Source organism: Euleptes europaea, chromosome 2 (assembly GCF_029931775.1).
Source record: "Euleptes europaea isolate rEulEur1 chromosome 2, rEulEur1.hap1, whole genome shotgun sequence".
Classification (NCBI taxonomy): Eukaryota; Metazoa; Chordata; class Lepidosauria; order Squamata; family Sphaerodactylidae; genus Euleptes; species Euleptes europaea.
This window is the reverse complement of record NC_079313.1, coordinates 140285306-140297557: the sequence shown is the minus strand read 5'-3', so window position 1 is coordinate 140297557 and position 12252 is coordinate 140285306. Positions and strand designations below refer to the sequence as shown.

General features: G+C 46.0%; 1 protein-coding gene across 1 annotated transcript; it reads right to left on the bottom strand.

Annotated features, from left to right (window-relative positions):
- Positions 1–725: 725 nt before the first annotated feature.
- LOC130473425 (kunitz-type serine protease inhibitor bitisilin-2-like) lies at positions 726–11914 on the bottom strand. The gene is made up of 3 exons (XM_056844946.1): positions 11830–11914; positions 1559–1726; positions 726–850 (listed from the first exon to the last, which is right to left on the bottom strand). The coding sequence occupies exons 1-3, from the start codon at positions 11912–11914 to the stop codon at positions 726–728; spliced, it is 378 nt and encodes a 125-aa protein (XP_056700924.1).
- Positions 11915–12252: the final 338 nt, after the last annotated feature.

Genomic DNA, 12252 nt, shown 5'->3' with positions numbered 1-12252 from the left:
GGAGAATGATGGACATGATTGAAATAAATAAAGCCAAAAGCTGCACCCCTGCCTGAGCCCGTGAGCTCTGGTCCTGGACCTCTGCCCCCTAAATGACGTCAGCTGCTTTGGCTCCCCATTGTGGAGAAAGGCAGGGCATAATTGAAGTAAGCAAATAATAAATATAGCTGAAGGGGGTCAAACATAGGTAGGTGGGTGGGTGGGTGGAAAGGAGAGAAGGAAGCAGAGAAAGGTGAGGATGGGGAGGGGCTCCCGTAGCATCCACCTTCAGAAGCATCTTTCTCCACATCCTGTGCAGCCCCCAGCCCCCAAATCAGGTATTTCCCAGCTTGGAGGGCTTTAAGAGGGGAGTGGACATATTCACGGAGGAAAGGGGTATTCATGGCTACTAGTCAAAATGGCTACTAGTCATGCTGCATACCTATTCTCTCTAGTATCAGAGGAGCATGCCTGTTATCTTGGGTGCGGTGGAACACAGGCAGGATGTTGCTGCTGCACTTGTCTTGTTTGGGGGCTTCCTAGAGGCACCTGGTTGACCATTGTGTGGACAGACTGCTGGACTTGATGGGCCTGGGTCTGATCCAGCAGGGCCTTTCTGATGTTCTTATGTAACCAGGAGCTGGTGACCCTACCACCCACCCAGCCGTGACTCCAGAGAGGCTTCTCACAATTTACCTTTCCTCACACAAGCACGCCTGCATTCCTCTTCAATATCAAACCGATTCTTATTCCCTTTGCACCCCCACCCCCCCATACACAAATTCTATGCACTTGTTGGATGCCAGGTCATAGTAGTATTTGATGTGGTTTTCCTTGCAGTCGCCTGTGTCCGGAGGAAGCCTGCAGCGATCTGAAAGGGAAGCGGAGAGTGGGGAGCGGGTGCCGCCAGGGGACGGGCAGCCTGGGGCCAGGCAGCTCACATCATTCTCTTCTCCTCCATTTTATCCAGCTTTTATCCACCTTGGGCCAGTCACACCTCTCAGCCTAATCTACCTCGCAGGGCTGCTGTGAGGATAAAAGAGAGGAGCGGAGAATGATGTAGGCCCCCCGCTGGGGAGAAAAGTGGGGTTAGGAGAATAAGAAAGAAACTTCCCCAATACCTCCACAAGGAAAAGTGCTGGAGACATTCTTTTTAATAAAATGAAAGCTGGTAATTCAGGCAGAGATCCTGTTGTTTCGGTAAGGGCTTATTGCCCTCTGTTGCTCAGCCTAATTCAAGTCCTGCAAAACTCTTTCTTTGCAGAACTTTTTTTGCAGAACCAACTTGCAAACCGTTTCAAAAGAAAGAGCCCCCCACTTAGGGTTGCCAGCCTCTAGGTGGTACCTGGAGATCTTCCACTATTACAACTGATCTCCAGGTGAGAGATCAGTTCCCTGGGAGAAAAGGGCTGCTTTGGAAGATGGACTCTGTGACATTGTAGCCCATTGAAATCCCTCCCCTCCACAGCCCCACCCTCCTCTGGCTCCACCCCCCCAATTTCCAGATATTTCCCAACCTGGAGCTGGCGACCCTACCACCCAACCACCCGTGGCCCCAGACAGGCTTCGTACAACTTACCTTTCTTCTCACAAACAAGCTTGCATTCCTTTTTAGTTTCAAACCGGTTGTTATTCCCCTTGCAGCCCCCATACACAAAGCTCATGCACTTCTTCTGTCCAGTGTCATAGTAGAATTTGCGCAGGACTTCCTTGCAGGGCCCATAGGCCGGAGAAAGTTTGCAGCGACCTGAAAGGGGAAGCAGAGAGTGGGGAGTGGGCACTGCCAGGGGACGGGCAGCCTGGGGCCTGGCAGGGGCATGAGTGGGCAGTTAGTTTGCCTGGCCCAAGCCACCAATTGCCCACCAATTGCCTGTCTCTCCGCCTGGAACATGGCACGGTGTATGCCCCCCTCCCTCCAAACTTCGCAACTTGCCTAGAGCCATGTTGAGGGTGAATCTTCAAGAAAGGCTGTAAATCTGAACCGTCAAATTACAGACCAATCAGTCTTTTGAACATTATAAGCAAGCTGTATTCAAAACACTTTTGCTTAAAATTATGCTCCTGGCTGGACAAAGGTTATCTGGATGAGGCGCAGGAAGGCTTTAGACAGAATAGATCAACATTGGGCCACTGTCTAGTTCTAGACTACCTGACTGAAAAATACGTGCGTGTTGCGAAGGGTAATCTATTTGCTGCATTTATAGATTTTAAAGCCGCCTTTGACAGCGTCCCCTGGGAACTTCTGTGGAGCAAAATGATGAATTCCACAGTGGATAAACGACTACTCCATCTAATTGTAAAATTACCTGAAAATACAAATTTGCGGATAAGAGTCCGTTCGGATGGCCAATTGTCTAATTTTGTACCTACAAAGAGAGGGGTTAAGCGACTTCCTGCTGGGGCAGCTGGGCTGAGCGCCATGTTTCCTGGGCTCTCCAGGAAAAATCCCAGAAATGTTCAAATTGGGGTGCTAAACAGCACCTCAACCCAGTCCTAAACAGTGGACTTGGGAAGCAGGAATTCCCTGCAGCCACTTATGCGGTTTGACCTCCAGAACTCTCCAAGGGAGGCTTTCAAGCCCCTCGGAAGTTTTGATGCCGGTCCCGAGGGCAAGAGGGAAAGTCATCACCGGAACATTTCATGGGTAATCAAGGTTCAGTCCTCCCCCTTCAATCACCATCTAAGAAAATTATCATCACCGTAACCTTATCATCCAACATCTGAGTAAGTTGCAAGAATTCTTTTGTCTTTACCTTGAAATTGAAGCTCTGGAAGATCGTAATAATCATCAATGCAATCTGCATCTCTCTGTCCAGAATATAAGTGACTTTGTTTGTTTAAAAAGAGTATAGTTGAATGGCAGGAGCCTTATCTACTCGATCTCCACTTTGGCATAACAAACGGGACGGTTGACAGACACTCTAGCTACTAATTAGAAGCCGAGGTGTTAAAAGGGGTGGGAGCGAATGGGCTAAATTCCTCTGGAGATGACGTCTTTCATAGAAAACCATCGAGATTGAAAGGGAAAGATCATACAGGAAACTAAATCGCAGGGCTTGAAGTGCGCCTTTATTGTGCAACATGCAACATATTCCTACTACTGGAAAACAAGACGGCCGAAGGTCCGCGATTTAGATAATGCCCAGCCCACCCCCTTCTTTTACAATCGAGCAGAGTGTCAATAAAACTTGATGGCCCTTTACAACAGTACTAATTGTTTTACAGCAGAGAGAAGAATTTGCAGCCATTTAATCCCAGGACCTGTATAATTGATGAATAGAACCACTACAAGGTTTTGGACCCTGCCAACATATTTAAAACAGCATTTCTTGGTATTGGTGAATTGTCAGAACTATTTTCAGAAATAAACATGGGAAAGGCCGACGAGAAAATACAGGAAATGTTAACAAAACACATGGATGCCTTTACTAAACAACATGAGCAACAATCTCAACGTCTGGCTCAGTTAACCAACATATTGACTAGTCTAACTCAAACTACCAACCAGACTAGTCAGAAATTGGACATTTTGGCAAGCGAAATTACAAATATGAAATCTCAAATATCTACAATGAAAACTGATATGGGAAAAATGGATACTTCAATTAAAAAGGCAATTGAAGAACAGAAAGATATTAAAAATAAACAGATACTTCAAGGTAATCAAATTCAAGCTATACATTTCCAACAACAAAATGTTATGGACCTACTGGCTATTATGGAGTTAAAATTAAGACAATCGAACGTACGTCTTCGCAATTTTCCAGAAGCAATGGGATGTACCAGAATAACTATCATAAAATCATTGGCTGACCTGATTCATTTAAGTGAACAAGATCTGGATTATGCAATAAACAAAGTATATAGAATTCCTTTACCCACCAGTTTGGAGAAGACAAAGGCAAGAGATATTATGATTTCCTGTTATGATATAAGGATGAAAGATTATATTATGCAAACCCTCTATGATAATCCTTTGTCAGTGAATGGAAATCCTCTTATCATTCTTAAGGATATCCCACGACACTTGATGATGAAGAGAAATATGTACAAAGAATTTACTGGGACATTGAAGAAGAATGGAATAAGATTCTCCTGGATCTTCCCACAGGGACTCACTTTTACCTACAAAGAGGTCAGATTTACTATCTCTTCACAGGAGGAGGTAAAAAACTTTTTGAAGAATTATGAAAAAGATCTAGCTGGCCTTAACCAGGAGCCACAACATCAACAAGAAGAGGAGAAAAAGGAGTTGGCCTCGACATCTGGACAAAAAAGACAGGACATCAAAAATAACAGAAGTGTTGGAAAAACAAAAATTCACAGCAAGAACAAAACTAAAAGGAAACATGCAGTTTATGGGTGATAGAGAGAAACAGAGGGCTAAACAGGGATTTAAACGATGACTAGGGAATTTTGTATTTACTGATCTAATCCTTTTACCTTAAGAACGGTTTTGAAATAAAATCTGTTACTATATATGAAATCAATAATAGACACGTACTAATTGTAAATGAATAATTTAGAATTAATTTAGTAATCAAGCTTGATGTATTTTTCTGGATTAGAACTTCTTTGCAAAAGAATAGATAAATTTATAGCAAGATGGAGGAAGGTGAGGGGGAAGTCTCTTATTTGAATATCTTTTCATTAATAGATGAATATGCTTTTCGATGACGCTGTTAAAGTTTTTTATTGTATGATTTATGAAATGAATGTGTTGTTGAAAAGTACCAGACAGTAAAATATTTTAAAAAATAATAAAAATTTTATGAAAAAAAACAAAACAAAGAGAGTGGTTAGGCAAGGCTGCCTTTTGGCCCCTTTCCTCTTCAAAATATATATTAACTCCCTTATAACATGCTTGCAGAACGAGAATGTAACTGCTCCATATTTATCCATCCAGAAAAAACTCCCCATTCTTATGTATGCGGATGATTCAGTCGTATTTGCACTAACTAAGAAGGGACTAAAATGTGCATTAGAGAAAATAACTTGACAATGCCAGTTAGATCAATTAGTGATTAATTATGAGAAGACTAAGATAATGTGCTTCAATTCATGATTTAGGAAATTATCATGGCAAATTAATGGACGTCAGCTTGAGCAAGCTTGTGCGGCTGCTGCGAAAAAGGCACATTCCATGCTGGCCATAATTAGATGAGGAACAGAGATTAAAACTGCTGATATCGTACTGCCCTTGTACAAATCTATGGTGAGACCACACTTGGAATACTGTGTACAGTTCTGGTCACCACACCTAAAAAAAGTTATTACAGAGCTTGAGAAGGTGCAGAAAAGAGCAACCAAAATGATTAGGGGACTAGAGCAACTGTCCTATGGGGAGCTGTTAGGACGCTTAGGGCTGTTTAGCTTGGAAAGAAGGCGGCTAAGGGGAGACATGATAGAGGTCTATACAATAATGCATGGTTTGGAGAGAGTGGACAGGGAGACATTTTTCTCCCTCTCCCATAATACTAGAACACGGGGTCATCTGCTAAAGCTGGAGGGTGAGAGATTCAAAACAGATAAAAGGAAGTATTTTTTCACACAATGCATAGTTAAATTGTGGAACTCCCTGCCCCAGGATGTGGTGATGGCTGCCAGCTTGGAGGGCTTTAAGAGGGGAGTGGACATGTTCATGGAGGAAAGGGGTATTCATGGCTATTAGTTGGAATGGATGCTGGTCATGCTGCATACCTGTTCTCTCTAGTATCAAAGGAGCATGCCTATTATTTTGGGTGCGGTGGAACCCAGGCAGGATGGTGCTGCTGCAGTTGTCTTGCTTGTGGGCTTCCTAGAGGCACCTGGCTGGCCACTGTGTGAACAGACTGCTGGACTTGACAGGCCTTGGTCTGATCCAGCAGGGCCTTTCTTATGTTCTTAAATCTTCTAGATACTTGGGTGTAGTATATGCATAAAATGGTAAGAGTAAGGCCCACGCCCAATCTGTGATCATATCAGCACAAAGGAGTGCTAATGCTATTTTAAGGTTCGTCAGGACCTGGGGTGGGGGATGTATACCTGCGGCCATTAAGGTATTTAATGCCAAATCCCTATCCCAGCTTTGCTACGGAGCACAATTGGGCCTCTATAATAATTTCACCACTTTAGAAAGAGTCCAATCTGTCTATTTTAGGGCTGTTTTTAATGTACCCATCTGTGTACCGAATGCTGCACTCAGAATGGAGGTGGCCCTTCTTAAAGTAGAAACAAAGATTTGGCTTATTACCATTAGTTATTGGTTGAAAGTGCACCTCAACCCAATTGGTCTATTAAGCTTTTTTTTATCAGCCACGCCATACCCACAATGGTTAGTTAAGATAATTCAAAAACTTTCCTCAGTTGGCATTGATCTTGGGAGTTTGATGGATTTAGGGCTGAACAGAGCAAAAGCCATGGTCCATCAAAGCTTGCATGATATGGAGCTCCAGTTGGAGATTGCACAACTTATTACTTTACCCAAACTGAGATGGGCATTCTCGAGAGCACGTTTTGATGCCCTCCCTTTGGCTGTTCTTCTGGGTAGATTTCTAAATCAACCCAGAGAGATGAGAAAATGTGCGTGTACAACAAGAGCAGAGGAGGCCTTGTCATATATTCTATTATACTGTGAACTCTATGAGGAATTTAGAAGATCTATAATCGATCCCTGGTTACAACAATATGGTTATTTGCATCAACCTGTAATGGAAGAAAGATTAATTATCCAATTTCTGCTAGAAGATAAAAACTCTGCTATTTCTTATGATGTTGCTAAATTTTGCTGGCAGGCCATTATTAAAAGGAAAGTACAAAACAAAAAGGGTAATATATTAGTGACAGATCAGATGACAAGGGAAGGGTGAAGCAATATATAATGTACAATGTTTATTTGGTACTCTATTATGTTGATAATATATTTAATCAGTTTATTTTTGGTTATTTTACTGTATTTTTATTTTCCCTTTTTATTGTTATTTTATGCTGGCCAATGGCCATAACAATAAATGTGAATGTGAGGGTGAAGCTGAAGTTATGGGGGGACGACCCATCTCTGTCCTGTTTCACTGGCTGCCTCTTAGAGAAGGAAATGATTACTTGGAAATATCAGGCCATCTTTTTTTAAAAAAAACTGCACATGGCCAGGAGACATGGTGGCAGGGGGTGGCAGTGATGCCCACCCAAATCTGGAATTACACGTGATCTCTGGAGATAGAGTTGCCAGGTCCCTCTTCGCCACCGGCAGGAGATTTTTGGGGTGGAGCCTGAGGAAAGCGGGGTTTGGGGAGGGGAGGGACTTCAATGCCATAGAGTCCAATTGCCAAAGCGGCCATTTTCTCCAGGTGAACTGATCTCTATCGGCTGGAGATCAGTTGTAATAGCAGGAGATCTCCAGCTAGTTGTCAGGAGCATGCCATGAGGATGGTATGCGGTAGTGTGATTGTGCTGCTCCCAGGTGCTGTTGTGCTGTTCTGTCCAAGGCCAGTCTATGCCTCGTGTTTAGTCTTCATAGATTCCCATACTGTGGGAATCACCAAGTGCTCCTTCCTGCTTCTGGGAGGGGGGTTGCCTAGGTTACCAATTATCTCCTTTTCCTTTTCCATATATGCCATGTACCTTGCCTTTGCCCCTTACTAGTGTCCTTTTGAATATGGCTTCTGAAACCTATCGATTCTACCCAATAAAACTGCTTTCGTGGAGTTGCCGTCTGCTGAAATCTGTTTATGGGTTCGCCACAGGGCTAGAGCTTCTGCCCCCCTAAAGACCCCCCTCACCCTCCCACCATGGGTTTGTGAGGGTAGGCTGCATGAAATTCTTGTACTAAGCAGGGGGCGGAGACATCACTGGAGCGCACCCATTCATCCTGGGCGGGACTAAAATGTTTCCAGCGGACCAGGTACTGAAGGGTACCGTAGCGAATGCAAGAATCCAGTATTTTAGCCACTTCAAAATGCTCCTCCCCCCCCCCACCATTTCAGGCACTTCAGGTTGTGGTTCAGGATGCCATTTTTGGGAAGGAACAAACGGTTTTAATAGACTGACATGGAACACAGGATGGATTCTTCGTAGGGACCTGGGCAAGGAGAGTTCCACAGCCACTGGATTAATAATCCGGGAAATGGGGAACGGACCTATATACTTGGCACTGAGTCACACGGGGGGGGGGTGGATCGTAGGTTCTTGGTGGACAAATAGACAAGATCCCCCACTTTGCATTCCATACTGGGGGAGCGATGTTTGTCAGCCTGAATCTTGTAATGCCGTTTGGCCCGCTCTAGATTTTTAACCAGCCATGGCCAGGTTGTTTGAATAGAACATACCCATCCGCTCCCCCCTCCTACTCAGAAACATCAATATGACCTGCGGGGCCAAACTCTTTACCATGGACAACCTGGAAAGGGCTGAATCCTGTGGATTGGCGAACCACATTATTATAAGCATATTCAGCAAAAGGCAACAGGTCTACCCAATCATCTTGATGGTAATTAATATAACAGCGTAAATAGCATTCCAACACCGCATTTACCCTTTCAGTTTGACCGTCCGTTTGGGGATGAAAGGCACTAGACAGTCCTTGTTCTACTCCGACCAGTTTGAAAAAAGCCTTCTAGAATTTGGCCACGAAAGTTGACCCCCTGTCCGTCACTATCTTGCGCAGAAAGGAATATAGACAGAAGACATGTGACACAAAGAGGCGGGCCAATTTTGGGGTGGAAGGGATACCTGCGCAGGGTACAAGATGCACCTGTTTCAAAAACAGATCAGTAATTACCCAAAGAACAGTCTTTCCCCCACTAGGGGGTAGGTCCGTCATGAAGTCCATTGCAATCACTTCCCATGGTTTTGAGGGAGTCTCTAATGGTTGTAAAAGTCCAGGCGGTTTGCCCTGTGATTGTTTGGCCGCTGCACATATGGGGCAGCTGCGGATGAAGGAGTGCACATCTGATCGCATGCCCGCCCACCAAAACTGTCTCCATAGCAAATGCAATGTTTTGAGGAATCCAAAATGTCCGGCAGTCTTGGCGCCATGAACCAAACCCAAAACCTCCTCCTGCAATGCTGCCGGAACATACAATTTAGAATCTTTGTAAAACTCCCCGCGTTTAAGTAAAGTAGCTGGGAGGGTTTGCGAAAACAGTTCCACTTGATAACTACAAAGGAGAGTCTCCTTAAAGGAATCAGACAGTCCTTCCACCCCCTCCGGAGAGGAGTCGGCTGGCAGCTTGACTGGGGATGGAGCCGATACAGGTGCAGGGAGCGACTGAACAGGGCGCTCGGGTCCCCACACCTCGGGAACCATGGCTGTCAGCCACTCAGGGGGAGGAGGAAGCGAGGTAGGCAGTGCTGTCAGCTCAGTTGGGCATGGGGCTTCCCCCCCATCGAAAGCAGCAGCGGTGGGGATTGGGTCTGAGAACGGGTTTGTATGGCCAAAGTGGGCAACAGACCTTGTTGGGCAGGGGTGAAGAGCGACTCTGTGGGCCGATCAACCTTGGTGGGATATTGGGGAAGTCTGGATAAAGCATCAGCCAGAAGGTTTTGCTTCCCTGGTACATATTTTAGGACGAATCGAAACTGGGCAAAGAAGTCCACCCAGTGCATGTGCTTCGCGGACAGCTTGTGAGCCCCCGTTAGGGTCTCTAGGTTTTTGTGATCGGCCCACACTTCAAAGGGCACCTTGGAACCTTCTAAAAACTGCCTCCACACTGTCAGGGCATGCTTCACCATAGCGGCTTCCTTTTCCCAAACGGCCCAATTGAGTTCGGAAGGAGTGAACTTTTTAGAAAAATAAGCGCATGGATGCAGGTGCCCATCCTCCCCCCACTTCAGGAGTGCACCCCCCATCGCTACATCGGAAGCGTCTACATGCACTACGAATGGTTGATTGCAGTCTGGGTGCTGCAAAACAGGTTTGGATGTAAAAAGCTGCTTAAGACTATCGAAGGCGGCTTGACACTGGGGGGTCCACTCCACCCGGGCATTGGGTAAGGTGGCTGTATTCCCCTTTCCCTTAGTCTTAAGGAGGTTCGTGATGGGTAGCGCAATCTGAGCAAAATGTGGGAGGAATGCCCTGTAAAAATTCGCGAACCCGAGGAATCTTTGGACCTGTTTATAAGTAGAGGGTGGTTCCCAATCGAGCACTGCTTGCACCTTTTCAGGATCCATAGTCAGTCCCTGGTGTGAGATAATATATCCTAGGAAAGTCAATTGCTTCTTATGGAACTCGCACTTAGACACTTTAGCATACAGCTGATTGTCTCTGAGACATTGCAACACCTCTTGAACCAAGGCAACGTGCTCATCCATGGGTTTAGAGTAAATGAGAATATCATCTAAATAGACCACCCCTCCTTTGAACAGTAGATCATGGGGGATCTCATTAATGAGTTGCATGAAGACCCCCGGGGCCCCTTTTAATCCAAAAGGCATCACCATAAATTCAAACATTCCAAAGCAACTAGAAAAGGCAGTCAGAGATTCATCCCCCTCCTGGATTCTGACTCTGTAATAAGCCTCAACTAAGTCCAATTTGGTGAAAATGTGTCCCTCTTTCAACTGTCCCAAGAGATCAGAAATGAGGGGGATGGGATGGGATAAGCATTTGTTTGAGTAACAGCATTGAGTTTTCGAAAGTCAATACAGAAACGTAAATCTCGGTGCCGAATAGGGCGCAGTGGAGGGTCAGATGAAACCGCGAGCCAAGTTCTTGTCTAAGAATTCGCAGAGCACCACCCGTTCCGTAGGACTCATTGGGTAGATTTTACTCTTTGGCAGTTTTCCATCCCCCACCACTTCAATAGCACAGTCCGTCCGGCGATGGGGGGGGGGGGTAACACATCACACTCCTGTACATTAAATACATCTGCAAAGTCCTGATAGTCGAGTGGCAATTGGGTCAGACTGGAGGTGTCCGAGACCAGGGCAGGAGTTGGTTTGATTACGGTTTTAACGGCCACTTCGTATTGGTGCAATTTACATAGCGGGTTATTGAAAGTTAAGGTCTCAGCTTCCCAGTCTATGGTGGGACTGTGCCCTTAGAGACAATTTGCTCCCATCACCACAGCATATCGAACATCTCTACCTGGAGAAAATGTATCTGATGAAAGGATTTTTGACCCTCAAGAGTTCATGGCCTGAAAATGTTGTGGGTCACTACGGTGCTACTGGGCTTGAATCTAATGGTTCAGCTGGAGACCGACACGGCTACCCTCTGAAACTCTCTCCCTGGAAAAAACAGCTGCTCTGGAGGGTGGCCCCCATGGGATCACATCCCTGCTGAGTTCCCTTCCTTCCCAAAACCTCACCCTCCCAGGCCCTACACCCAAATTCCCAGGAATTTCCTAACTGGGTGTTGTGATCCCTGATAAAATGCCACTTGGCCTCAGGCAGCAGCTAACTGTGGTGAGTAACACCAATTTTAAAAGCAAGATACAATAACAGCGAAATGAAAATACCTTGCAAAAATGGATTAAAAGTATTAGTCCTGCTTTACCTGTGCCGCTAAAGGGATAACCCAGACAAGAACATTTTGCCCCCCTTTGAGAATTGGCTGGGCTCAGGCCTTGGAGAGCTGTCACCCCCCGCAAGGGGATTTTTAGGAATGGGGCAACTTCTGAACCTGCTTCTTTATGTACCCTTTTCCCTAGCAATGGGTGGCCCTAATGGCCCTGTCAAGGAATCCCTTTAATTTCTTTTAGAACTGGAAGAAGTGGAGAGGGCAGCAACAGAGACAGCCCGGGCAGACTCCTGGAGAATCATGGGGGGAGGAGGATGCCCCTGCCTCTGCCAGTCTCTCCCCCACAGCCTGGGATACAAGGGAGCCCTCACTGCCTCTGCCTCTCAGGGGCCCTGGCAGCTCACACCGCTTACGTTTGCCTGCACCTTTGCCAGTCTGTGCCAGCAGCTCAGCAGAGAGAAGCAGGAGCCCGAGGAAGAGGACTCTCAAACCCATCATGGTGCCGGGGCGAGTGCCCAGTTCTGAGTCAAGCCTGGCTTTAAGTTCTCTCCTTGCCAGGGAGGGGAGGGGTGGCAGAAAGGGCACCGCCTCTGATGGTCTGCCAGCCCTTTCTCCTAAGCAAGGGCATCTCTGCCATATATGGGGCAAGATCTTCTCCGAATGCAGAATCCAGTGTCTTGGTATTGTGAGGCAGGCTGTTCAGAGGTGGCTGGCCACACGTGGGTCAGGCAGGAAAATGCCCCTGTCCGAAGCATCACCTATATGCCATGTTGCACCACAGTGCCAGATCTGCTATGGCCTGTCCTAGGGATAAGCAACAGAAGGATGTGCTTTGA

Coding starts and splice junctions, on each gene's coding strand:
- LOC130473425 (XM_056844946.1), bottom strand. CDS start 11,914: ATGATGGGTTTGAGAGTCCTCTTCCTCGGGCTCCTGCTTCTCTCTGCT. Junction 1,727..11,829: donor TGGCAAAGGTGCAGGCAAAC/GTAAGCGGTGTG, acceptor TTCCCCTTTCAG/GTCGCTGCAAACTTTCTCCG. Junction 851..1,558: donor GCTTGTTTGTGAGAAGAAAG/GTAAGTTGTACG, acceptor CTTCCCTTTCAG/ATCGCTGCAGGCTTCCTCCG.